General features: G+C 48.3%; 1 protein-coding gene across 2 annotated transcripts in view; it reads left to right on the top strand.

Moving 5' to 3' along the window:
* Nucleotides 1-216: 216 nt before the first annotated feature.
* The window catches only part of VTCN1 (V-set domain containing T cell activation inhibitor 1), a gene marked incomplete at both ends in the record, with an annotated part of 45,261 nt that continues 17,917 nt past the window's right edge, over nucleotides 217-27,560 (top strand). For both annotated transcript variants that reach the window (XM_084241821.1, XM_084241820.1), the window contains one exon: nucleotides 217-248. In XM_084241821.1, coding sequence (XP_084097947.1) covers nucleotides 217-248 — 32 coding nt within the window. The remainder of the gene's footprint in view (nucleotides 249-27,560) is intronic.

Here is a 27,560-nt window from a genome sequence, read left to right as displayed (position 1 = left end):
TGGCTGCTGGGAGCAGGCACCTCTGCACGCCTGCAGGGCGTCTGCAGGGAGCACGTTTCCTCATTCCTGAGCAGCCGCACACACAGTCTGCAGGCAGCACTCCCGCGGCCCCGGCTATTTAAGGCTGGTGCACGGAGCCGGCTGGGAGTCACAGCACCCGGAGCGCAGGTCCACGCACCCAGCACCCTGCACCGCAGAAGGGACCCTCCACTCGCCATGGCTTCCCTGGGACAGATCATCTTCTGGAGGTAGTGCATTCCTCTCTATCCTCACAGGCCATGGGACAGCATGGGGCTTCAGTGGGTGCTGAGGACTGTGGGGCAGCCCAGTAGGTCCCCACCTGCTCTGACCTGGCACTGGGTTGTCTGGAGCCAGGCCAGACAAAGGCCTAGCTGGATTTGACTTAACACCACAGCCCGGGCCCTATGGACGCCTGTTCAGGAGCAGGTTGTTTTCTGGTTGGTGGTCTGCCCTGGAGGCTTGGCACCTGCCTGGGCAGCTCTGGACCCAGGAGTGTGTGTACTAGGGAGAGGTTCTCCCCATGGAAGCTCCATGACACAGGAGCAGGATGGCCTGGGGCTGCTTGGAGGGACAGAAGGGAGCCAGTGGCACAGATCCCGCCCGGGAGGAAGGGACAGGCCTGGCCGCGCCCTTGGTAGTGCTCAGTGGTCCACTCCACCCTCCATCCACCCTTCAACTGGAGGATGGGAGCCCTGGCTTTTCTGGGGACTCCTTGGAGAGGAGACCCCCTCCCCCCCCTCCAAGGCTGCTGCTGAGTAAACAGACCTTGGCTGAAGGCTAGAGCCGGCCCCACCCTGGGAGCTGCAATGGGGGTGGGGAAAGACACAGAACCCCAGGCGAAGGGGCGCGTGGACAGCATAGAAGCTGACGTGCAGATGGCTGGGGAGCCGCGAGGGTGGGTGCTCGGAAAGGAGGAGCAGGAGGTCTTGGGGAGAGGCTACCTCCAGAGATGAACAGAGAAGGCCCCAGCCCTGCCCTTGCGGCTCTCATTTACCCACTTCTGCTGGGCTCTTTCCCGCTCGAACATCACTTACCTTTCTAGAATCAAAGAGGCAGAAAGTGAAAGAAGGGTTTGCCTGAGAGTCGGTGATTCAACATGGACACGCTTCATGTGGGTGCTTTGGGATGTGTGGGTTGGTCTGGGGCTGTGTGAAGGACTGACCCTTCCGGGCCGGCTGTCCTTCTCAGCGAAGGAAGAGGAATGGAAACCTCAAAGTGATGGTGTAAAGAGGATGTTGTGTCCCAAGGCAGCCTAGAAAATCCTTGTCTGAAATCACCAGTCCTGCAGCAGGGTGGGCGGGGCTCTGTGTGATGGGCAGGAGCTGCTGGGCAGCACCCCAGCAAGGAGACTCTACTCCCCTGGGAAGCAGAGTGGCGGAGCCTTCTGTTTGGACTTCTTTGGCCCTGTCCCCATGTCCCAAGAAGCACCTATATCAGAGGAACTGGCGTTTTTCCAGCACCTTCTATCCTCATGCCCTAGGCTAGGTGTCTTACAGTAGCCTGCTGTGATCCTCACCATCTCCTGTGAGGGTTCATTATCATCTCTGGGAAGTTAAGTCATGTGTTCCAGGACACACAGCCTTTAAGAAACAGAGCAGCATTTAAACCTGCTCACCCTGGCGCTGAAATCCCAAGCTCTTTCTCCTGTGCCTTCCCAGCTCCTCCGCCCCCCACTTCTCATGCCTCCTTCCATAGGTTGAAACCCTCCTCCTGCAACAAGTGACTCTGTTGTTGCAAGGACTGCAGTGTGGGCTTTCTAATAATACATCACAACCAGCCTGACTGGTTTTGCAGGAGGATTAGCAGGAGGTGGGTGTTCAAAATGCGGATCCCCCACCCTTTAGAGACCCACTAGAATTCACAGAAGCTCCTCCTGCTGGCCCAGCAGATCTCTAGCTGTTCATGCTTTGCAGTGACAAAGGTAGTGAGGAGCTACAAACTTGACCTCTGCACACATCTTTGTGCAAAGAGGCCACCAAAAGGAGGGTCAGTGTGTACACCTGGGAGAGCCTTTCTGGGGAGGCACCCGGAGCCTGTGTCTACTCTTGGCCCTAACCCATCCCTCCTCTTTGCCATAATTACCCTAATTCACAACAATACCTTTCCTGAGGTGATTCTACTTTGGTGATGGGGGAGGAGCTCAACCTCTGCTAACCCAGCAGGTTATTCTCTTAAATAATGACCAGAGAACTTATTGCCATCAAACCTCACACTCAAATGCATGCATCTCAGGGGTGGAATTCTGGTGTGCGGTTTCTACATGCCTGGCTTCCTAGGCAGACTTAGTGTGTGCTCAGAACTCCCTTACCTCTTCCCATCAGCCTGTGTCCTTGGTCCTTGGCTGCAACTTTCACCCATAGAACATTCATTAAGGATCTGCTAGGAAGCCAAGGATGGAAGAATCAGGATGCCTGATCTGAAGGGTTATGTTCTGGACACAGTGTTCACTGAGCACCTACTCCGTGCTGGGTACAGTATGAGGCCCTGGGGCAAAGGCGGCTAAGAACCGACTAACAGCCCAATTATATGCTGACAGAGGAGAAAAATTCCCCCAAGGATAATTTTAATGCACCATTCATAAGTCCCGAGATAATAAGGACAGAAGCAACAGGAGCACTTTCCTAACTTGAGGCTTTAGGGAGGGTTTCCTTAGTCAGGCGGTGGACGAGCTGTCCAGAAGGGTAAGTTAGCATGATCCAGGTGAAAGAGGGTGGGAACAGACACTCCAGGCAGAAAGAATGGAATGACATGGCATAGAATAGAACAGAGTAGAAACGTTGGAACAGAACAGAAAGGAATAGAAGCTGTGAGCTCTCAAGGGGGGCTGGGAAGTTCCAGGCTGTGCACCAGCAGAGCATGGAGGGTGAGGCAGGAGAGCTGAGATGAGGCTGGAGAGGCTGAGCCAGTTCGTACTGGGCCTGTGTACAAGACTCAGAGCTGGGAGTTTGTGGTCGGGGATGAGGAACCATGGAAGGCTCTCAGCAGAGGTGTCTTGGTGTGGGTCGCTCCAGAAGCAGTGAGGAGGACAGATTTGAGGAGCGTGAGCGTGGAGGCCAGGAGAAGGGTAGGGGAACCGCTGTTGTCAGACGTGTAAGGAATGATAAGGACCTGGAGTAGAAATGATAACAGGGATCCAGAGGTGGAAATCCATCTAAGAAACATGGGTGATATTTACTAAATGAATGAAGGGACAGGCAGATGCAAAGGAATAGGAGCAGATGAGGTTACGGGAAGAGTCTGGAATGAGTTGGGGAAGAGGAAAGAGGACAGTTTCTTTTGGCACATATTGAGGTTCAGGTTTCCCTGGATCTCCAGGTGGCCATGCTCAGCGGGCAACAGCAGACCGGAGAGGCTGAGACATCAGTCTGAGAATCAAAACTAGCGGGCAGGGAATGGTCACCTGGGGTGTCTTCGCACAAGAGCTCAGAGAGAGAGGAGCAAGAGGCCAGGGAGGAGAAGCTGAAGGAACCAGCATTTACGGGACAGCAGAGAGAGATGAATCAAAGAGCTGGGGTACGTGGTGGGAGAGGGCAGCACCGGGCAGAGCTCAGGAGGAGGAGTCTCAGGGACACGTAAGCGGGATCCATGGAACATGCAGAGTGGACAGGGGCCGTCCAGGCTGTCCAGGCCTGGTGCTGACAGGGAGGTCCAGACAAGAATACAGCCTACTCAGCATTTAAGCAGAGCCTTGTGGTTTTGCTCAGAAAGTGGGGAGGACTGGCTCCCCAAGCAGTCCCTGCACCCCAATGAAGTCAAGAAGGGGGCAACATCTCTAAGTCTAGGCTGAAGAAGGGCTGAGGGGTGCCCTGAGCATGCCATGAGCGAGAACATCAAATAGCTTGACATGTGGTAGCTCTCCTTCCACAGAGCAGAGCCGCGAGCTGCACAGAAGGCCCAGGTGGCATGGATTTCGAATGAGTATCCTGCCTTTTCCCTCCCCCCGGTTTCTTTATCCCATTCTGTCTTCCATCTGAAGCGAGCTCTTTGGAGCATTTAAGATTGGGGAAGCCACCAACAACTGTAAGATTGATGAGGTCATGTAGAGGAAGGAAGCTACCAGGTGGAGAAGGAGCAGAAATCTTCTTACCAGGGCAAAGTGGATGAACCAGAGAACTAGAAGCCAGCACATCTGAGGCCACAGGACTCTTGGCCCAGGCCCAAGCGCAGGAATCTTGGTTTCCCACTGCACCTGAGTTTTGAAGCTGGAGCCTGACTCAGACATACCAGACCTCCATGGCCAGACAAAACAGCAGTTGACACAATGCAAGTTTTCCTGGTGAGAAAATCTTAATGCCAAAGGCCTGGCCTGGGAAGATCACAGTGCAGGCCATGTTGACACTTAAACCCCAATGGGATATGAAAAGATGAGGCTATAAAAATCTGAGGCTCCAGGACTTCAGAGCCCATCCCCATGAACAGGAGGGGGAGCAGGAAAGTGAGGTTACAGAGGAGAGGCTTGTGTTCCTCTCCCCAGCAGGGCTGGGTTATCTTCTGCGCAGAGGTGCAAATTCTCTCTCCACCATTGACCATCCTCTGCAAGCCTCAGAGTCCCTTTCCACAGAATGGGCTGATAGTAGACCTTAACTCCCAGGGCTGTGTGGATGGCAACGTCAGCTACTGCCACAGCTGTTCCTTTCATTTCCCTCTACAATGCCAGAAGCCTGGCTGAGCCCATGAGAATTTGTTAACCTCCACCTGACGACCCACAGGTTCTCCTGTCCCAGAAACAGAAGTTCCAGTGAGGGTATACTTGAAGTGCAACTGGGGCCTCAAACAGTTAACTCTAACAACTCTGGAAAATATTCACCGAGTTTTGAATAGATCATTTGATCATTATTTGAAACAAAAAATCAAGTCCACCCTACCTTTTGTTGTCATGAGTCTGAGACACAACCCTAACATTTAGATGAAATGTCTGACCCTCCAGTGTCAAACATTAAGGTGAGTGAGGCAAGTTTGGGGGGCCTTTCTGTGTACAAGCTCACAGTCTAGAGCTTTCTAATGAGGGGCTGCTGACATGGGGAGCCACAGCCTTCAGAGGGCAAGAGGCATATGGGCCATAACCCAGCAAGGGTGTGGGCTATTGGCTAAGCTGCCCCATGCTGCTCACAATATCCAGGTCACAGACGCAAATATCAAGGCAGGAGGACATGGTCAGTGTCTCCCAGCGATGGCAGGAACCAACGAGTTCTTACTTAGACTTTGTTAGCAAATTATCTCTCATCAACTCTGCTTCATCTCCTCCCACTCATAGCAGCTGGATGAGAATCCAACTCATGACCAGCAAAACTCACCGCATTGGGGGCCAGTGATGGCCAGGGCAGAAGAGTTTCTAGCCAGCAAGGAGGGAGCTCTCCCCAGGACAGGCTGGCCAGTGGACCAGCAGCTTCTCACCAGTGTTGGCTCAGCCACTCTACATCAGCAGAAACTAGAGAGGATGACTCCCTTGCGGAGCTTGAAAGGACGCTCTAAAGTCAGCCCACTCCCTCATGTTATCACAGGGTAATAAAAATAAATAGATTTGCATACAGATCATCTAGTGAAAAAAATGGGTAGAACAGGGCTCTTACAATGAACTATATTGCCCGGTGACCCTCGCTTAAAATCAGTGCTGGACCCCAACAGACCAGGCTTTGCCCAAGTATCAAGGATCCCTAAATCGGAGAGACCAAAGCTTCATCCATATTTACCTTTGACATATGAAGGGAAGATATGGACTCTAGAGCTGGTCTGCTTTTTGGCAGGGAGATCTCAAGTAAGCCACTTAATGCCGCTGAGTCTTCAATTCCTTCTCCTCATGCTGGGGGGTTAGAAACAGGACCGACCGCAGAAGGTTGTGGTGAAGCTGCGTTGACAGACATAGAGACCATCGTGCTGCGCCTGGCATGGGGTCAGCCTGCTGTGTGTTAGCCCGTTGTTTTTACAAAATAACATAGTGACTTGGAGGGAGAGGGAGGACGGTAAGACCAATCAGGCTTAAGAAAACTCTGCCCACATTCTTTGGGGCTTTCAGGGGACTCATGCTAGTCCCAGTGGTGCGAGATTCAGGAAAATCCTTGGCTCCCTGACCAGCAGCAGCAGCACCTGGGCCTGTTAGAAAGGCAAATTCTGGGGCCACCAGAGGGTTGAGCGCAGCGCTGTGAAGCTGTCCGCTGCCTCTGCAGTGCTGGTTCGATTCCCGGCCGGCCAGGGAGATACCCACATGGCACAGCAGACCTCCCTTGTCTTGCCCGCTGCTCCCCTCAGCAGTGCGTTTCATCAGTCTGCCTGTTCTGTTCCCCACTCTGTCTCTGGTGAATCCACTCGCCCTCCCACGCCTCTGGCCTACTCCCAAGCTATTGTATAAATAAAAAATAAATCTTAAAAAAAAAAAAAAGTCAAATTCTCAGACCTACTGAATACAGACGGGCTGAACACGGCAGTGTTTAAGCAAGACCTCCAGGTGATTCAGATGTTGCCGAGTTCTAGAAGCATTGCCCAGTAAACCCTTATTTAGTACTGTCCGCAGATTCTTAGAAACTGTGACTTTAAGCGAAGTGAATGTCTAGCAAACCAGGTCCTCAAATAACCCTGTTTCAGCTGATGGTGGCTGGGATTTGGTCTCATTAACGTCCCAACGAAATAACTGAGACGAGGCTGCCCGAGGACCCGCCCTCGGAGCTTGGGGAAGCACAAGGATTTAATCTAGAGAGAGAGAAATTTCATCTCCGGTCATTTCTCATTTCTCATTCCACATCAAACGTTGACAGAGAGACAGACGGGCTTTGATGAAAACAAAGGGAAAAACGTGAAGTGTCTGCAGGTAGGAGACCCAGGATCTATTTCTCTTTCTATTCACTTTCCACAGCCCCCAGCCATGGGCCTGACACTTCAGATACGCGGTGTCATCACCTCATGACACCTTGCAGCGTCTTTGGTCACAGGGGAAGGCGCAGATAGTTTGTACTTTCTTATTCTGCAGATTTAGAATCAAACATCCCATAGACTAAAAGCCATAAACGAAGTGAGAAAACCACCGTGGCAGGCATGTGTGCTGGCTTCTCTCTTGCAGCTGCTCCTCTTGGTTCTTCATTGTGAACCTTCCCTGGCCTTGGACCAACTCCAGAGTCCATATTTTCCCTTCATATGTCAATGGTAAATATGGATAAAGCTTTGGCCTATCCGATTTAGGGATCCTTGATATTTGGGTAAAGCCTGGTCTTCCCTTTTTCTTGCACTAATGCCCCCGCCCCAGCTTCCCACTCCGCGCTCAAAAGATGAACTTACTTTATCCTTGACTGAGAAAACAGGATCCCGCGGACAGGGACGCCTTCATCTTTCCACTGCCACAGCTACCCGCTGTGCTCCTCTGTGCCCTCTTGCTCTGCCTCCCCTTCTGGAACAACCCCCTGCGCCCTGGATCCGACCCACCGCGCCTGCTCCGGGACCACCTCCAGCAGCATCTGTCCCTTGCTGTCCCTTTACTGGTCCTTCCCAGCTTGCAAATCCCCCCCACCCCCCACCCCCAACCCTGTCAGAGGCTCCTCTCAGGCTGGAGACCTCCCCAGCCCCCACCCCACCTTCCTTTCCCCTCTCAGCATCTGCAGGTGCTGGTTGGCCAGGGGTGCAGGGGGAGAGCCCGAGGGGGCTCCCAGCACAGACTGGAGCCAGGAAACGCTTACAAGAGAATCACTTTAATATGCAAGGAGGATTCTGTGAAGGTCCCAGTTTTCCACCCTGAAGGCAAATACAACTGCAAAGAGGTGACTTGCATGATGGTAGCTTGCATTAGCATTTCCAGGTGGTGTCAGATTACCTGAAATTCCTGGGGGCTTCCGGGAGCTGCTCACCTGGGGTCTCCAAAAGTGCAGCAGGTCTTTCTCATTGTCTGGGATAACTTGTGAACAGCCTGTTGAGTTATAGAAAACATGTTTGCTCATTGTTAAATAAACAAAACCCACATTATGTACAGTTTCTGGCACACACTCATTGTGCCCTGAGACTCACTGTGACCGCTCTACTGTAAGAGCAAGCCACTGACCCAGGACACTGATGGAGTGAACAGCTTCCTGGGAACATGGGATTGAAAGGTGCCTCTTAGCCATCCATCTAACAGAAAGGGATCCTCCTGCATAAAAGGTGGGTGACTGTAGAACTTGCATTATCAGATTGTCAGAATTACATAGGTTAATACATAAAGTTGCTGGGCATTTATGGCAAGCCTCCTTTCTAGTATTCTTCTCTCTTCTACCTAATTCGTTGGGTGTGTCCCTACTATACCAAGATAGTGACCTCCATGCAGCCAAATGCAGTGTTGTCACCTCTGGTCTCTCTGACATGACTTCACAGCAGCATTCAGCACGGATGGCACCCTGCCACCTTCCTGCCACCTTCCTGACACTGGGCTCTCCTGACCCCCCTGGGGAGCTGGAGCTGGCTCTGCACCTGGCCCTGTGGTAGCCACCTGTCTCCTCTGCCCCCCTCAAGGGAACCCCCAGGTTCCATGCTCCAGGGAACCCAGCGTGCTAGGAGGACACTTGCTTTCATTCACTTTCTGTTTTAATGATTGGCTCTATCCTTGCAGTAAAGTGTCAGGATCCAGGAACAGAGTGTATAGGGACAAGTGTCATTTAAAGTGTTTGTCATAAAGTTTGGAGTCGGGACAAAGTCCTGCAGCGCATGAAAGCATAAATCATGTCCTGGCAAGGGCCAGCTGGGGAGGGGCTTCTTCCAGACCCCAAAAGAGCCCTGAATGTAGGTCTTCAAGCCTCGTATAAAGTTCCCAGACATCCCGGTGGGAGCCATGTAGGGTTGAGCAAGGAATTACTCCCGTCCCAAAGACAATGGTCTTTGGTTCCAGCTTCTGCCTGTCTAGGGAAACTGCTTCCATTCTCTTCCTTCTGTCTTCTATTTTTTTAAGAGAAGCCAAGTTTAGTGATTACCTCCCTAGGCAGTTAAGAGAGAAGAAGCCAGGTCGATGGGAAAATCATAGCATCATTCTAGTGCCCCGAAGTCAGAGGGTCTTTGTCCAAAGGTCTTAGTGTTGGGCAGTGGCACTTTAGCCCCAGCAGTCAACTTTTCAAGGCCCTGCTGTGGCCACTGGACCCCACTCTCTCACTGTTTTCCTTCAGAGGGTCCTCTGCCTCCTGGGAACTCACCCATATGAGCCACTTAGGACAGCGGGCAAGGGAAGTTGGGGACAGGCTCGCAGGTTGCTGCTGACCCAGCACCCAGTAACATGGCTAATTTGGGAGCAATCAGAGGGAGAGGAAGTAGGACTCCAGAATGTTCCTCACACAGAGGGATGCCCTGTCCCACCCTGGGGACAAGTGTGCTTGTCAGTTACCCCCCATGAAGCTGCTGCTATGGCATCATTCCTGCAGGCCAGGCTCTGCCTAAAAGCCCTGGCAGAAGAATTCCTCGCAGTGCCAACCTCACCCTCAACCAACAGCTAAAACTGCATGGACACAGCTTTGTAAGTGAGAGCTAGATTCCCAAGTTAGCCCACAAGTCTCTGCTCCATGCTGTAGCTGTAACTGGAGTCACAGGGATGTTTTGTGCTACTTTACCTTCCATGTAAGTGCACAGCCTTTCTGAGCCATTGGGACTCAACAAGTTCTAAAGACCTTGCTGAGAAAGCTAACCATCATTTATTGATAGTGTTGCTGTAGGCCCTGTCCAAAGCTTCAAATAACCACCTTCAATGGAGGCTTTGGAAAGTAGCCATGGGTGCTGGGAAGACTGGTAGATTTGGGGACCTCTATGGGTGGGCTAGCCCTTTATCTGGATGGGGAAGCAGAAGAGCCTTTCAAGGTCATTGGGGTAGCCAAGACATAATGTACCATGCTCCTGGCTAGAAGGTCATCTTCTCTTTGATACTACAGTCCCCTCTCACATTCTGCTTCTTCTCCTGCAGTTTTATGTATTAAAACTAGGTGTTTTAAATCAATTTTTATAGCTAAAAAAGTTTCTTACACCTTCATACCACAATGGTTGGAACTGTGTATAGTAATGTGCATTTCTGAAATTTCACTAGCAGGGAAATGCCTTAATAGGCACCCCCCCTTCCTAGAAACTCAGTCCCAAGGCATGGAGGGAGTCCTCTCTTGGCCTGCCTCCATTTTGCTGGCCCCATCATCCTGTTACCTTGTGTAACAGGGTGGTCCCCAGGAAAGGGGGAGGTTCCCTGCCCCACCCAAGGGAGGGTGGAGCTGAGCAGGAAGAGGAGAAGCTGCAGAAGAGACTGAGGAAGGAAGCAGGATGGAGCCAGGAGACCTGGAGGAGGCGCATGGAGCCTAGAGACACGTGAAGAAACTGCGCTTGTCTTTTGGTCGTGGACGGGGTGACACAGATGTGGGTGAGACCCGTGGGGAGGTGACAATGGCAGCTTTTATCTGGATGTTGATTTTGCTCTTTTCCTTCTGGGCTTGTCTGTTTTTTTCTGGCCCTTTTTTGTGGGTCCCCACTGGAAGATGCTTTAGACTTGTGGCAGGCTTTGGGGCCTTGCTCTGGGCCAATCCCATTTGGATGGACTTTTACCCACGAGGGGACGGGTCACTTTGGGTGCTTCTTTTAGAAACTAGACTCTTTGCCTTACCTGTATTGTTTCCTAGTTTTATTAAAGTTCCTTCCCATTAAAGTCTCCTATGTTTTGTGTTGATGCGGCGGATGGCAGAACCCATTTACAATAGGCAGGTTTGCGGGGTTTGGGCTGCCCCTCTTCCTCCCTGTCCTATAACACTTGGAGCACCTTATTTTCAAATAAGCAAGGAAGACAATGAGGGCAGGAAGCCAGTGGATATTGGCAGAACTCTGCTACCCCATGGTGCCCTTACTCACACATCCATTTCCATGATTTTCTAATCAGATCCATGATTACAGCTGTTTACTATAATATATGCACAGGAATCTAAAATAGTCTAGATCGCTCTGGCTTCAATACCTAGACCCTTTTCTAATTTAGAAGAAGTGTTATTTTATTTTCAATACAAGACGAAGTATTTGGGGTAGCTGGGAAAGTCGGGGTGTCTGGGCTAGTGGGAAGATGGTCTCATGAGGCAAATCACCTTGGGCCCAAGGGCTTGGTAGCTGCACGTTGCCAAGAGCCAGGGAGCCAGGCTGCCCAGGAATCTCAGTGCCAAGACCCAGATGCCAAGTCCCACTGCCTTTCTTTATAAGCCAGTAGAATTAAGAGTTCAGGGAGAGGAGCACAGGGATGAGGAAGAGGTGCTTGGATAAAACAAAGCTGTCAAGATCATGGCTAAGTGAGGGTACCAGGCCTTTTTTCTTTAAAGAGACTTGCCAAAACCTCTGTGCTAAGTCATAGAAGACCAAATCTCACAAAACTTTGGAACAAAACCCAAACTTCAAGAACAGCTAAATCTGGCTATTTTCTCATATTCCCAAGTTGACATTTTCCCACAGACAAATTGTTATAGAGCAACCCCGATATTTAACAGGTTCCTGGCTGTGGGTCCTCACCCGCGCGCTTTAAAGGGACTTATGAATACTCTACTACAGACACACACAAAAGGTTCATAAAAGGTTTATTCACAAGGGAAAAGGAAATAAGGAAAATGGACAACTCAGGGAGAAAATAGGGAAATAAAGTCTTTAATGCGTCCTACCCGATCCGACGACCTGGAAACCCAAAGTCACTCTCAGAGCTGACCGGACGCTGCGAGCTGGCTGAGAGCCCAAAAATGGAGAGCCCCCCAAAGCCCACGTGTCTGCCTTTTGTATCCACCTGGCTGCTTAACCCCACCCTCAGGTCCCAGCCACCTTCCCTTGGGTGGTGATGGGATTTGGAGTTCCCAGTGTCTTTGGTTTTGACCTGGGGTGGGGGTGGAGTCCACAAAGCCTATATGGAATTTGCTTTGGGACATCCTTTTCCCCCTAACAATTTGACAGATTAGCAAATAACTATAGTTTCACAGCAACTGACCCCACATGTTCTGTTCATTCTAATAAATACGTATCTGAATGTAAAGGCTAATTTTTCCAGCAGAAAACATGGGGCTTGCGGGAGAATCTCTTTAATACTTGTGGAGGATTCTGTGAAGTTCCCAGTTTTCCACCCTAAAGGCAAATACAATTGCAAAGAGGTGACTTGCAAGATGGTAGCTTGCATTAGCATTTCTGGGTGGTGTCAGACTGTGGTGTCAAATTACCTGAAATTCCTGGGGGCTTCTGGTGCTGCTCACTTGGGGTCTCCAAAAGTGCAGCAGGTCTCTCATCATTGTCTGGGGTAACTTGTGAACAGCCTGTTGAGTTACAGAAAACATGTTTGCTCACTTAAATGAACAAAACCCACGTCCATCTATCAGAAAGTTAGGTCAAACCTAAAGAAAACAAAGCAATGTTTTCTTTTTAAAATCTATTTCCCTTGTTTTGTGGGATTAATGCAGAAAATCACAGAAGAAAAAAATATATATCGGAATCTAAATCATCCCTAATTCAGAGATAACCACCACTCATTCATTTATCCTATTGCTTTCCTTCTGTGTAGATATTCAATAATGGTATCATACTGTACACACCATTCTAGTAATAATTTCCATTGGTTTAGTGAATATTCCTCACATAATTATCCTTCTCTGATGGATTTTCTACAATGCTCTAGTATTGTCTCTAGTAATAAACCCTAATTCGCTCACTCAGCTCCCTGCTGGGGGGCATGTAGGTGCTTGCATTTATTTGCTCGCAATTATGATGTTGATTTTAATCAACACGATAGTTAACATCCTTGGGAAGGCGTGCTGCTTTAGAATGAGTTCCTAGATGAAGAATTACTGGATCAAACCTTGCTGTGTACATCATAAACCTGATGTCTGTGGTCAAACTGTCCCCTCTGCTCACCCTAAACTTTGCACCAACCCACACTCTTTGGCACCATCTAGGCTCCACGAAGTAATCATTGCTGCTTACCCAGCAGGAACCCCTACCAATATTTTGAAAAAGAAAAGAGCAAATTTTGTACCTAACATTCTCGTTTTTCCCATTTGTGACATTCTCAAGTCCTAGCCTCCTCCTTAATTTACCATGCAACCCTACTGTCAGTAAAGTGACTGAAACACTTGTTTCTACCCAGGTGTCAATTACTAATGAGAGAAAATATGACACTACATATTTTAATCAGGAACAAAGCCAAAGGAACAGATTTCTTATTTATAGCTAAAGATGAGAGTGACTGTGGGGTGAGGAAAATGCCAGAAATGGTAAAATACAGGCCAGTTGTTCCTAAAGCCATCCTTGACCAGGTCTCCCTTGATGACATAACAGAGAAAACCAGTTAAATGTCCACACTTTCTTCTTCCTCTCTCCACCTCTATCAAGGAAAACCTCAGTGTTTTCTGCCAGGTCTTCCCTGCTCCAACTCACAATTACAAGTTCTATGGAGGAGACCCTCAGAGGAGACGAGAAGGTATAAGAGAAAGGAGAGAGGAAAGGACATTTGCAGATGAGAGAGAAGAACGCAGATTTGAAAATATGAGAGAAAAGAGACTAGAGGGTGGATTTCAGAGTTTGGAACGGGGGCGGGGCGCAAATATGAAGGATAGAAATTGAAAATGAAGAATTATTTTTTTTTTTTTTAAGAGAGGTTTTTCTGTGCCTTATCCATGCAGTGCCTTTGGGTATTTTCCTAGATATCCACTGGACTCAGTTAAACTCTTCTATTAGATTTCCATTTCTTTGACTATGACATGATCAAAAATTGGACTACAGGACATTTGGGCTTTCTATAGGTTACAACAAGGTCATGTCTTTGGAGCCAGACACTACTTCCATGCAATAGTTAAGAACTAATTTCTAAATATTTATTCATATTTAGTGGGTAATTGTATATGTTCACACAAAATCTGCCCCAAAGTGTAAATTAAGGAGACATAACCCTGAAATAAAAATATGAGCTGCCATTCAGCCGGGCTGTCTCTGGAGGCATTTCAGTTCAGCGGAAGAAGCATAAGTTCCAAAATCACATCAGCTCACTACAGCATTTATCAAATCCCTCAGATGAGTCAGGCACTATGTCTGACACTTAGGGGGATAAATATGACAGATATATTGATCCAACAGGACCAGTAGATTATAACCAAAGCCAAATTTTATTTCTATCTCCCTCTGACCTTTTAAAGTGAATTCTGTAGAAAATGATAAGATGAAGCCTGTGATGAAAACGTGGTCTCCCCTTTAGCTGGGTGATGTCCCCCCCGTCCCTGGCTGCCCCTGGATGCTCAGGCCCCTCTTCCAGGCATCCCAATTGGTGAGACTCAGGGAGGCCCCAGGATACACAGAACAAGCTCCCTTGTACCTGGATCCCCTGACTCATAGAAAAGTGGTGACCTCCAAATAAAACTCTGCTCTCTTTCCTCTTCTCATCCCTCTCCCTCCTGTACTAGACCACACTACCCAAGTACAATAAGTCCAGGGTATGCCTGCCACACTCCAACTTCCTGCTTTGTATTTGTGCATTGGGGAGGAGGGCGAAGCATGGCTCCAAAGCACAGAAAAACATTTTTTCCAAAGACATACCTTCACAGATCTCTCCTCACCCTGAGTCCTGTTTGTTATCCTTCATCTGATGGAAATGGACAAGATTTATGGGGCTGGCTGTCAAAGACCTTGCTGAACTCTGCAGGGGGTGCAGTATCTCACTTTGGTATGGTGGAACTGGCTGAAACTTTCCATGTAACACCTTATTACCCAAAAAAGAAAAATTAGGGTCCCTGTACTTGGAAAATGTAGAGGAGACTTAAGAAGGTGCAACTGTGCAAACAGATCATTTCAATACAGTGTGACCCCACGGTGAGAGCAAAATGGACAGGGTCCAATGAGGACACGGGGATAGCTGCTGTACACACTTGTCCTCAAATTATCTAGAGGGAGGCCATGTCTGAGAGAATGCAGAGTCTTGTTTCTCCGGAACTTCGGAACTTCGCACCACAGAATAAATGCTATTGATGTGTCCCCACTCGAGTGCCTGGAGGAATGACTAAATTATAGGCTCTTAGTAATAGTGTATAATTAGTTAAAGTGGATAGGAAAAGGATCCTTTTTTTAAGGGTTTGAAAGGAGGCCCAGAAATCTTAGCAGCCAACTGTAAAAATAGTAATCCTCTCCACTCTGCATGGAGGTATTGCAGACAGGGCCGGTTCTGGGGGTTGGACCCCCACACGTATCTCACCGCGCTCCATGAGCAAATGTGTAGAGCCCAGCGGGACAAGCACAAGCCCAGACAGCAGAAGTGAGAGGGAAAACATGGGGCCAGCCCGCCACACCTGCCTTCCCGCCCTCTGTGTTCTCTCTGCTACCCAGTGCTCTCTTTTCCTTTACAATAGTTTATTTCACTGTTCCAGCCCCCACTTCCAGCGTGAAGCTCGGCATTACCAAAGGGACAGAAAAATACTGCAAGAGTCTGAGCTTCTGCTCGCTCCACTAATGCTGCCAAGGCAGGAGGAGGGGAGATATGACCATTTAGGGCTTTGGCTGAAGTTGCTGCTGCTGAGCCCCAGATGTCCAGGCAGAATCACCCGCGCCACCCCATGGGTCAGCCCCTGAGGATGTTGTAAATTAGTTGTTTCACCTATTGTCCCCCCAAGCCATTGAAATACCCCCAAATTCTAATTGTTATGAATCCAGACTCCCCCACTGGGACCTGGCACACCTGGAAGTAGCAAAGACCATTGTCAAGCCACATTTCCCAAGTTGGAAAATGTGGATTCTGTGGTCACAGGCAATTTCAGAGAAAGAAACAGTGTTTTACACCGGAAATGCCATAGGCACTGCCCCGGTTCTGCCCAGCCCAATCAGACTCTGACCCGCTTGGCTGAAGCCCCAACCTCCTCCCCCGGGAGAATGTGATTGCCTGCTTCTGGGTAGGAGAATTCCCAGGATGCAAAAGAACCAGCATTCTGGTTTTCCTGCCTCTTTTCCTGCCCCATCTGTGTGGCCAAGTCCCATGGTTCCCCCTGGGCTCCGAGGTGGCCACCAGAACTGATGTGTTTAACAGAAATACCAAAAAGAGTAAGTCCTTGCTTGAGTGAGATACACCTAGAAAGAGAGAATAAATACTGTCAATATAAAACTAAGATACCTAGTTTTTTATCCAAACTTTTGTTTCTAAGATTTATTTATTTATGCACACAGAGCTGGGGTACAGGCCAGAGATGCGGGGGAGTGAAAGGATTCACCAGAGACAGAGCGGGGAGCAGAACAGGCAGACTGACTGAAATACACTGCTGAGGGGAGCAGCGGGGAGTCAGGAGAGGTCTGCTGTGTCATGTGGGTAGCTCCCTGGCAGGCTGGGGATTGAACTTATGCTGCAGAGGCTACAGATTGCTTCTTAGTGCAGTGCTTAACCCCTTGCGCCACCAGGGAGGCCCTTTATCCAAACATTTAAAATCTAAGGCAAGCTCTGAGTTGGCTGGAGTGGCTTCCAGTGTGCCCACCCAGCTCCCTTCCTCCTGGGCATCTGAGTTCATGAGAGGCAAAGCTAGTCAGTTTCTAGACTAGGGGAAACTGAGGCAACATTGCTCTAAGGACGAGTGATTCTCAGTCCCTAACAGAACCTCCCTCTAAGTGTCTCTGGAGGGGAACTTCCTCGCCCAATTCTACTACCCTCCACCACTTTGGCTTTGAAATACAACAGATTTGTATTCACCATCGCCCCGGTTCTTGACCCAGACCTTAGCCCCCATTTTGGTAGCAGGAAGGGGAACTAACGTTCTCAGTGCATTTGCCATATGCCAGGCACCATCCCACAGACAGGTGTACATCATGAGAAGGGAGACCCCTCTCTGCCCTCAAATACTCTTCCCTTAAGCTCAGAGATAATGCCCTAAGCATTCAAAAGATGGTAGTGGTGCCACCCATGTCCCCAGCAACTAGTAGGTGCTCCAATGTATAAAAATTGCTAAACCATACAACAATAAAAATATACAGAAGCTAAAATTTAAAAAAAAAAAATCTTCCTTCCAGTTTCCCTGGTTGTAAAGATCTAAATAAGCTCATTGAATCTTAACTTTGAAACTTTGGGTCAGGGTGGGAGGGACGGGCTGCCATCCCTGCTTTGCCAGGGCCATCTAGGAGCTTAGTCAGCTTAGCCCTTTGCCGCCTACACTTGGGGTTACCCTCTGCCAGCCTGATGAAGCTTTCTTTGGCCATCTCTTAAAATTCCTGGAAGCTTGGACCCTGGATGACAAAATCTCGTCTGTAACTTGTTTTTCCAACTTGTTCAATATGCCTGAAGCATAGTCTCTGTATGTCATTAAAGCTGATTCTCCCCTACAGTGAAGTAGAAAACTTACTTTTAAATTTTTATAGTGCCGTCTGGTAGATTCCGCTAAGAAAATGAAATTTGAACAGTGGGTATCATTTTCTCTCCGTATCTCATCGGTGTCTACAAGACCTGCTGGGTTTTATACATAGACTCCATATTTCCTTTTCTCTCCATCATTTTTCTGGCTTCCCTTCCTTCTTTGGACAGTCAGCTATTAATTATGCCTTTCTGGGTAAAGTCTTTTCTCTCTCCCTACTCTCATATCTTTCTTTTTCAGTTTCACTATGAAGGATCTTGCAGTTTTCAGTTACCATCCTAAAGATTCATTGAGGTTCCGGAAGGTTGGGATTTCTCATAAATACTGAAAAATAGTTTGTTGTTTTCCCCTTAAATATTGCCTCTCTCATTTTCTGCTCTCTCTTTGTGGACCTCTGCTTCGATATACATTAAAATGTCTCATATTTGGTCTTTGTATGTCTCATCTTCTCGAAAAACTTTTGTCTCTTTCTTCATCATGTATAATTCTTTAACTTACTTCTGCATAATTATTGCTTAATGAATAACGTCTTACTTCTGCTTAATTATCTTTCAGTTGCATCCAACCTGCTAGTTAACTGTGCAATGAGTTATAAATTTCAATTCTTTTTCATTTCTAAATATTCTATCTGGTCCTTTTTCAATTATTTGGGATGCTTTCTGAATCTCTTGCCCCTATTCTAGCTTTGTATTCTCTCATTCACTTACTTTCACATATTTAAAAGACTCGTTTTTTTATACTCTATATCCAATGATTTCAATATCTGGAGTCTGTATTTCCACATCTACTTCCTGTTTGTAGCAACTGCTCTTCATGGCACCGTCTAGTGTGTGCTTTGAAATTTTTATTATTATGAACTTATATTTTGGGGAATTTTATCTGCTGAAAATTTTTTTAAAGATTTATTTATTTATTTATACAAGAACTGGGGTTCTGGCCAGATGTGCGGGAGGATAAGAGGATTCACCAGAGACAGAGCGGGGAACAGAACAGGCAGACTGATGAAATACACTGCTGAGGGGAGCAGCGGGCATGGCAGGAGAGGTCTGCACGCCATGTGGGACCCTCGCCTGCTAGCCGGGATAAAGCCGGTGCTGCAGAGGCTGCGGACAGCTTCACAGCGCAGCACTCAACTGCCTGCGCCACCAGTGGAGGCCCTGCTGAAATTTTTTGAGACCTGGGTTGAGAGTACATTTCTTTAAAGAACATTTGCTCTTGCTTCCTCTAAGCATTGAAACTTTACCAACTAGAAACCCTTTAAGTTTAATCCCTGGGGGTGTCTGGGATAGCTGCTGTGTGACTTCAGGACTCAGACCAGTAGATGAAAGGTAGAGACACAAATTTTTCTCATCACCCGGAACCAAGACCAAATGAGGTGGGTCCTACCTACTGGGCTCTTACATTAGGGTCTGAGCTGATGTGAATCTCAGGTTAGAGTCCTTAGCTTGTGTGATTCCTTTTGTCCCAGGAATTCTGCATAATTCTTAAGACAGGTGCTTGCGTCCAGTATTCTCTTACCTCACGGAATTCATGTTTCCTTCATTTCCAGCCCCTGCAATCTCTTACTTTCTGGTCAGCAAAACCAAGGGTTCAAAAAGGTCCCTGTGTGTTTGGGGGTGTGGTGGTGGGGGAGCTGGATTGGTTTACTGAGCATTTTAAGCATTTTTTAAGTCAGGTCATTTTTAAGGACATTTCGTATGCACTATTGCTGGAAATTTAATTTTTCACTCCCTACAAAGTTCCGTTTTCTTTTAGGAAGGTGCCTTGATCTTGTAAGCCATTTATGGAGAGAAATAACTGAAAGGGCCCAGGCTTGACTAGTAATCAAGCACAGCTATGATGTTCATTTATTTTCTAGTTTCCCTTCTTAACCCCAGCCAACCAGGTCTTCTTCTATTTCTTACCCTCCAAGGTTATAGTTCATAGCACCAGCAAGATTTCACACAGTACAGTTTTAAAAAATAGTATTTTTCTTTAAAAAAAGGGGAAGTAGAGGCCTCTCTGGTGGCACAGCAGGTTGAGCACAGAGATGTGAAGCTGTCCACAGCCTCTGCAGCGCCAGTTCGATTCCTGGCTGGCCAGGGAGAAGCCCACATGGCAAGGCAGACCTCTCCTGTCTCTCCCGCTGCTCCCCTCAGCAGTGCTTTCAGTCTGTCTGCCTATTCTGTTCCCCACTCTGTCTCTGGTGAATCCTCTCACTCTCCTGCACATCTGGCCTGTACCCCAGCTCTTGTATAAATAAAATAAATCTTTAAAAATATATAATAAAATAAAGAAAGGAAAGTAGGAGAGGAAAATTTTTTATAAGTCAAGAGTGTGTTCATTTCCCTTCATTACATACTATGAATATTTAACTTATTCATTAATTCAACAAGTTTTAAATAGTATGTGCTACACACTCTGTGGGGTGCATCCTCTAAGGTGGGAATTTGTTCAACAAACATTTATTAAGTCCCTTCCGATAACCGGAAAAACAGCAGGAACAAAGCATAGAAGGAAGAAACAGCCTGTAGATGAAAGGTAGAGACACCTGGTAGACTTAGGTGCCCAAAGTAGCTCAGGATAGATGGAGCCTGGAGGTAGGGGGCCAGAAATAGTGGGGTGAGGTGAGGAAGAGGGGTGAGCAGGAGGGTAAGAAGGAAAGTGAGGAGAGCAAAGGGCTGTGGGACAAGGTGGGGCAGAGGCTGTAACTCTGAAAAGGAAGCGCTCCTTGGCAGCCGAGCTTCAGCCCGGGTGCCATATGGCCCCTGGAAACTTCTCCTAAACTCCAGTTGGGAAGATGCACAATTAGGCTGTTTCATTGCCGACCACACACACTGCCCTGGGGAATACCAGCTTTTCCAACAGTGGAGACACTTCATGGGAGGTTCACCCAAGGCTCGAAGTGTGTTTGTCATTTAACACAATGGGATCAGTTATGGTGCTGAAGGGATCTCCTGGAAATGTTTGCTCCATGGTGAGACTAAGGAGCAACAGGAAATACAGGTATTGTATGGGAAAAGGATTAGTAATCAACTCTGTACTGACTTTTGTCTCATTCTCCTTGGGCCACAGGAAAACGGTGTGCACAGGCTGTGATGTCCTAATGTGTGCTCCCTGGCAATCAGGGGACAGTAATAAATAGAGTAGCTTAAGGGAAGATAGAATGGCTTTGCTGCAGGCTCAAAATTGTTTAGGGGAAGGTACCTATTTAGTAATAACTTATAGTTTTCTACCTGCTAGTCCCCTTTCCTTCCTGAAGCAAAGTCTTCATACAATCCAGTATCATCACTAAGGCCACAGGTGATGAAGTCTTAGACCTGTGTCTCATCATGCTCGGATTTCCCAAGGGTGAACACTTGGATGAGTTACTCAGCACTGGACTGGTTTCCCCAACCAAACAGAGGTACTAGGTTTACAGCTCCATCTCCATAAAGTGGGAATAGGCACCAATTTTCCTACCCCCACTTACATGCAGCCACCTTGGATTACAAGTCCCAGTATGCCATGAACCACATTTCTGCATGGGGGCAGCTGGGAAGGAGCGAGTGGATACATAAAAGGAAGTGGATTAAAGAAGGGTAATAGGGGGAGGGCCTCCCTGGTGGCACAAGGGGTTAAGCACCCCACTATGAAGCAATCCGCAGCCTCTGCAGCATAAGTTCGATCCCCAGCCAGCCAGGGAGAAACCCACATGGTGCGGCAGACCTCTCCTGTCTCACCTGCTGTTCCCCTCAGCAGTGTGTTTCAGTCAGTCTGCCTGTTCTGCTCCCCACTCAGCCTCTGGTGAATCCTCTCACCCCCCACATCTCTGGCCTGTACCCCAGTTCTTGTATGCATATTTTTTTTAAAAAAGAAGGGTAATAGGGAGAGACACAAAGAGGAGAGATGTCTTCCAAGAGACACTTGGATGAGATACGTGGGCGAGAGCTATCTGCGAGGCTAATCCTGGTTCTTGCCAGAGACAATGGCAGCTGTTATCTTGACTTCATGTTGGAGTATGTGGCACAGTTTGAATTTTGAGTCTCTTTTTATGTCTCAGTTCTCTGGGACTTGCCTAAACCGTTTTGTGTGGTTCTCCACTCAAAGGTGTCTCAGACTTGTGCCAAGTTTTTAGGCCTCAGCTGTTCCACTTTGGGCTGTTTAGCTGGGAATCTGCCCACAGGGGTGGGTAATTTTGGGGAGTTTTGGGGAAACTATTACTTGAAATTCTTTTCTCTCTCTCCACTAATTTTTTTTTATTTATTTATGCATACAAGAACTAGGGTGCAGGCCAGAGGTGTGGGGGTGAGAGTATACATCAGAGTGGGGAGCAGAACAGGCAGATCCACTGAAATACACTGCTGAGGGGAGCAGAGAGGAGACAGGAGTGGTCTGCTGCGACATGTGCATCACCTCCTTGGCCGGGGATCAAACTCCCGTGCTGCAGTGGCTGGAGATAGCTTGATAGCTTGATAGTGCTGACTCTTTAACCCCTGCACCACCAGCATCCTGTGCCACCTCCACTAATTCTATTAAAAATAATTCACACTGGGCCTCCTGGTGGCCTAGGGCTTAAGTCTCAGTGCTATCACAGCTAGAGCCTGAGTTCCATCTCTGACGAGGGAGCTGACCCACAGGGCAGAGCAGACCTCTCCTGTCAGGCCTGCTGCTCCCCTCAGCAGTGGATTTCACTAGATCTGCCTGTTCTGCTCCCCACTCTGTCTCTGGTGAATCCTCTCACACTCCCACATCTCTGGCCTACACCCCAGTTCTTCTACTAAATGAATATTTAAAAAAAAAAATCCCAAACAGGAAGCCTTGCCATTCACTGTTATTAAAGCTGTTAGGGCAGAGTGGGTTTGAGGGCAGGGCTGAGTTGTGGGCAGAGCAGGATTATGGGCAGGGCCGAGTTGTGCGGGCTGGAGTCTCTCCCCCTCTTCCTTGCACACACTCCTCAGTCTCCATAGACACCTCCTCCTATTTGCCAAATTCTTCCTGACACTCCCTTCACCACCCCTCACTCTCATGCTCTGGGTCCCTGGTTCAGAGCTGACCTTGACTTTACCAGCAAAGGAAACAAGAGAGAGGCGAGGACAGGCTGAGAAATGTACTCTACAGCCTGGACACTTCAGGGAATGGGAGCAAAACTTGAGTAGACAACAATCTAAGCTTCTCAGAAACTTAAATCCTGTCCCAATCAATATCTAGAAAAGGGTTATGTAACTTTACCTTGAAGCCCGATGATCTGTTCCGCACAGTGTTTAAAAATAATTCCTTTTCTCCTTTTATGGGGAGAAAATGAGAGAAACTTTTTGGATAGGCTGAAATAAATGTGTTCAATTTCAGCATTCTTTATAAACCCAGTCACTTTATTAGTTTATGAACAAAGTAATATGCTTGATTTATCCATTTTTACTTGATTTACTAAAATAATCAGCTTGGGATATTTAATTTAAAAGTCTAGAATTTATTCAAATGGGCACCCATTTTTCTGTTTACGTTAGCTTTTGAGGTTTTCATCATTTATCAGTTGTGCAAGTGGAGGTAAGCTGATGTTGGAGAGCAATGAGGACTGAGCTCTGTCAGTATGGAGAAGGAGGCAGATACTAGAGAACACAGAAACCATTAATGTTTGAGTCAAACAAAGAGCACTTTGTGTCTTCCAGAACCAGGGCTCACCATACCAGGGAGCAGATCCAGAAAAGCCTGGTTTCAGAAATGAAGCAGGGAGGACAGGCAGGGTGGAGGGAGCCTCTCGGAGAGTGGCCTCCTGGCTTCCTGGGCTTTTTCTAGAAGTTTGACTTGAAAGAGTACAGGCTTGTCAGTTGGATTTCTGGGTTTGAGACGTGGCTCTCCTACTTCCTAGCTGCGAGGGCTCGGTCAGTGACTCCCGTTGAGCCTTAGTTCCCCTCCTGGAAGACCATGGGGAGATTAGTGCTTATCACCTTCCTGTCCTGTAAGGGATGAAGGAGACACTAGGTGTGGCCCGGTGGACCTCTGACACCATGAAAATTTGTCCTAAATAGATAGGTGTCTCTAATTTCTTTCTTGGTCATTCAGGGATAAGGTCTGTCTGATGCATTATGTTTCCACAGCACCAGTCAGCCTGTGTGTGGTTGGAAAATAGGGCAACGGTGGGGCTATAACATGGAAGCCGGGTCTATTGACAAGCAAGGTCCCCAAGGCACGGGGAATGGAAATAGCAGAGGAAATGAAAAATCAGTGGCAAGGGCTCCATGTGCTTTCATTTTTTTTCATTTAATTTTCTTTTATTTTTAAAGATTTATTTATTTATGCATACAAGAGCTGGGGTGTAGGCCAGAGATGTGGGGGGTGAGAGGATTCACCAGAGGCAGAGTGGGGAACAGAACAGGCAGACTGACCGAAATACACTGCTGAGGGGAGCAGCGGGGAGACAGGAGAGGTCTGCTGTGCCATGTGGGTTGCTCCCTGACTGGGCAGGGATGGAACTCATGCTGCAGAGGATGCCGATTGCTTCATGGTGCGGTGCTCAACCCCTTGCGCCACCAGGGAGGTCCTTCTTTTCATTTTATTTTATTTATTTTTTTTTTAAATATTTTTATTTATTTTTTTATTTTTTTTTATAGAGGCATGTTTATTTATTTATTTATTTGTTTGTTTTGTTTATACATGCACTGGGTACAGTCAGAAGCACGGGAGGGTGAGAGAATTCACCAGAGCCAGAGCGGAGAACAGAGCAGGCAGAAGGACCGAAGTACACTGCTGAGGGGAGCAGCGGGCGGCAGGAGAGGTCTGCGCACCATGTGGGACCCTCCTCCGGTGGCCGGGGAGCAGCCGGGGATCGAACCGGTGCCGCTGAGGCTGCGGGCAGCTTCGCAACCCAGCGCTCAACCGCTGCGCCACCAGGGAGGCCCCCTTCTTTTCATTTTAAGTGAACACTTGCATGCGGGGGCTTTCTCCCCAGAGAAGCACGTGCCGAGCTGTCAGCTCCAGTGTGCAGCTCCCGCTCCAGCGTCCCTCACCTGAGCCAGAGCTGTCAGTCCATTGTTGGTGCATTTCTATCACCCCGGAGTGACTTCGGTCCTCCTGAGCTGTCCGCTTTAGCTGTCTCTGTTCTCTCTCAAGGTACCAATTATTGCTTCTTCTAGGGGCCTATTGCAAAGTCACACAGGTTCTGAGTGGTCTGCGTGTCACCCCACTTTTCTCCATAAGCCCCATCACCTTCATTGGACAGTTTTGTAGAATGTGAGGTTTTTTCCCAGGGCAACCTATCATGTCCTCAGAAATATCCAATTTCTTTCAAGTGCTGCAAAAGGCAGCAGCAGCCGAAGCAAAGACAAGCGCAGGGACAGGACAAGCCTGCCCCGGGTGGGTGCACATGTCTGGGGACCCCAAGCTGCGAGGTCGGGCCTCCGGGGAGGCCGTGCATCCTGCACCCTCCAGAAGTGCCTCCTCCAGCCCTCGGTACCCGAGAGGGATGCGTGGTCCCACCTGCCCAGGCAGCAGAAATAGCATCTTTCTTTATGTTCCACCTCACAGAGAGATTATATGGCAGCATGAGCTGGCGAAATCTATTTCTGAATAAAGCCCTTCTCTTCACTTTCTTTGAAATTTATGCATGGAATGCACTTTGATGCTCCTTATTTCTCTCAGATTTGAACACTTGCTACCCCCCGAAATTCCTGTGAGAATTTGCTCCTCTCTTTATTGAAGCCCTGACTTCATTTCTGTCTTGTGTTATTACTGTGGGGGGGGGGTGTGCTCGTGTGCACGTGAATATTGTATGCTTGTGTGTGTACATTTGTGTGTCATGTGTGTGCATGTGTGTGCAAGTGTATGTGTGTGTGTGTTACCTCACCGGCTCATCAAATCCATGCACCCCAGCACAATGTCACTCCTGTAGCAAGTACTTAATAAATGTTTACTAAATGAACAATCCTCCCAAAACACCGATTTCATCATGTCTGACAAACGTGCCCTGTGAATCCCAATGCCGTGGTTAGAGGACATAGCTTTGCATTAAAATTTTCCTGTAGCATAGTTACTGGAAATTATTCTGGGGAAGTAATAACCAAAAAGCAATGTAAGAACACCTCATGTGAAATATTTTATTCATCTTTTTAAAAAATTAATAAGCAGCAGACTGGAATTATTTAATTTGGCTGTTCCTTTAGCTCCTGCGTCTCTTCCCAAGGCTCTGGAGGTTGTTATTTTCCAAGGAAACACCAGCTCAGAGAAATCCTCAAGGCGACTCCTGCTTAGAGATGGGCTTATTGACAGCTGGCAGGGTCCTGCTTCCACAGCCGGGGGGATGTGTGGGTCTGGGGCAGTGGAGGTGGGCTCAGTAGCATTGCAGGAACGCATAGGGTCCCCTGGGCCTTTCCTGTAGGTGAGAGTCAGGTGTTTGCTCAGGGTCTTGCTGTGCAGGCCCTCCTCAGAGAGGGTGGGGGTGGCGTGTGTCCAGGCTTGTAGAAGGTGTCCAAGATGGCAGGGGAGGTGTGCAGAGGCAGGCTGGAGAGAGGGCACACCCCACCCCATTGAAAGACCAGGTGGCACGTTGCAGAGAGGACTTTATCATGAGGGAAATGCGAAGTCATCAAAGTTTTAAACGGAGGACTACTGTCATCAATTTGTAATCATTCTCACCAATAGTTCCGCACCTGCCCTAAGGGGCTGTGCCCACAACAGCTTCCATCAGCACCACCCAGGACACCTCTATTCTGAGTTGGAAACATGTGTTTGTTATGTAACCACCACAGAAAAACAGGAGTGCGAACAGCTAATGCTTCTTGAAGCTTCCTAGGTGTCAGACACTGTCCTAAGTGATTTTTTTAAAAATGTGTTAACTCATCTTCACAAGAAGGAAACTGGCCACGCAGCTATTAAGTGCTGGGGTTGGGGCTTGAACCTGTCCACCTGGGTCCAGAAATCATGCTTAGATTCACAGACTTATTCTGCCTCCCAGGTCACCCCCAGGCCCATTTCCAAATAAGCTGTCTCTCCTTAGTCACCTCCCATCAAAATTCTGCAGTCATCACAGACACTGACAGAGTAAGGAACAGGTAGGAGAGGCCCAGACCCAGCTGGGGAAAAAACACAACAGCTCTGGTGAGGCATGGAGTGACCCGGACAGCAGTGCTGGAAACAGAGAGCTGGGAGGGAAACAGGTTAATCCACAGGATTCGGCAACTCAAAAAATGGGGGGGAAGCCACAGTGAGCGCCAGCACCAAGCCTGGGATGTGTTATTTTTTACGGATCAAAAAAATACTATGATGTCTTCATTATTATCAGTGGGATTATTTTCCAGGTTTATAAGTTACAGCTTTTAATTATGAACTTAGAGCAAACAGCTGCAAGTAAGAGTAAAAGGTAGTACTTGGGACATCAACTGCCTGATTGGGTCACTTCTGTGTGGAATGCAGGGAAACAAAACAAAGCCTCAGATGGAGTGAAGCCCGTAACAAACCCTAGAAATCTGACTAGAATTGAGGCTACCAGAGGGGTAGGGGTGAGGGGCGAGGAGAGTGAGGAGGGAGCGCTACTGGGCTCTGGTGGAGTGACTTGGGTGACTTTGGGTGACTTGGGCATGATCCTATACCTCAAAATCATACACGTGTTGTAAACCAATGTGACCTTCATTTTTAAAAAATGTAATACATGAGTAACCCTGTGGATTATGCCACATTCACTGTCTAGTTTGATGTTAATGGCCCTTTGGTAAAAGTTTGCTAGAGGGTCTCCCTGGTGGCGCAAGGGGTTAAGCACAGCACTGTGAAGCTATCTGCAGCCTCTGCTGCATGAGGCCGAGTTTGATCTCCGGCCAGGGAGCTACCCACATGGCGCAGCAGACCTCTCCTGATGAAGGAGCTTATTCAAGATGGCCTTCTAGGGAGCCAGCGGGACAGGCACCCCAAACAAGCAGCTCCCTGGGTGGCAGGAGTGCTGGGGTGTGGGGAGGGGTGTGAGGGAGGAGGATGGGGTCCCACCTCCGGGAGGTGCGGCTGGCTGCGGCAGGCCAGGTGAGCAGTCAAGGGTTTGGATTTCCCAGCAGGGTGTTTTCTCTGCAATCAGCAGACATTTGTTTCCTTTGACACTGTCACTGCGGAGAGACTGGGAGAAATTTATCAGGGATGCAACGCGATCACTTTGCCAGGATCCCGGGAATGTTAATGGCTAGTCGTGAGGAGGGAATAAGGGAATAAGGGGACACAATTCAGCGTGTTAACAGTTAATCCAGAGGCCGGAATGCCACTCAGTGGTTAGAGTTTAATTCCACTTGTTCCTAATTTTTAGTCTAGGGG

This window comes from Talpa europaea (genome assembly GCF_964194135.1).
Source record: "Talpa europaea genome assembly, chromosome: 9".
Taxonomy (NCBI): Eukaryota; Metazoa; Chordata; class Mammalia; order Eulipotyphla; family Talpidae; genus Talpa; species Talpa europaea.
The sequence above is the reverse complement of the archived record's forward strand: the minus strand, read 5'-3'. Positions and strand labels throughout refer to the sequence as shown.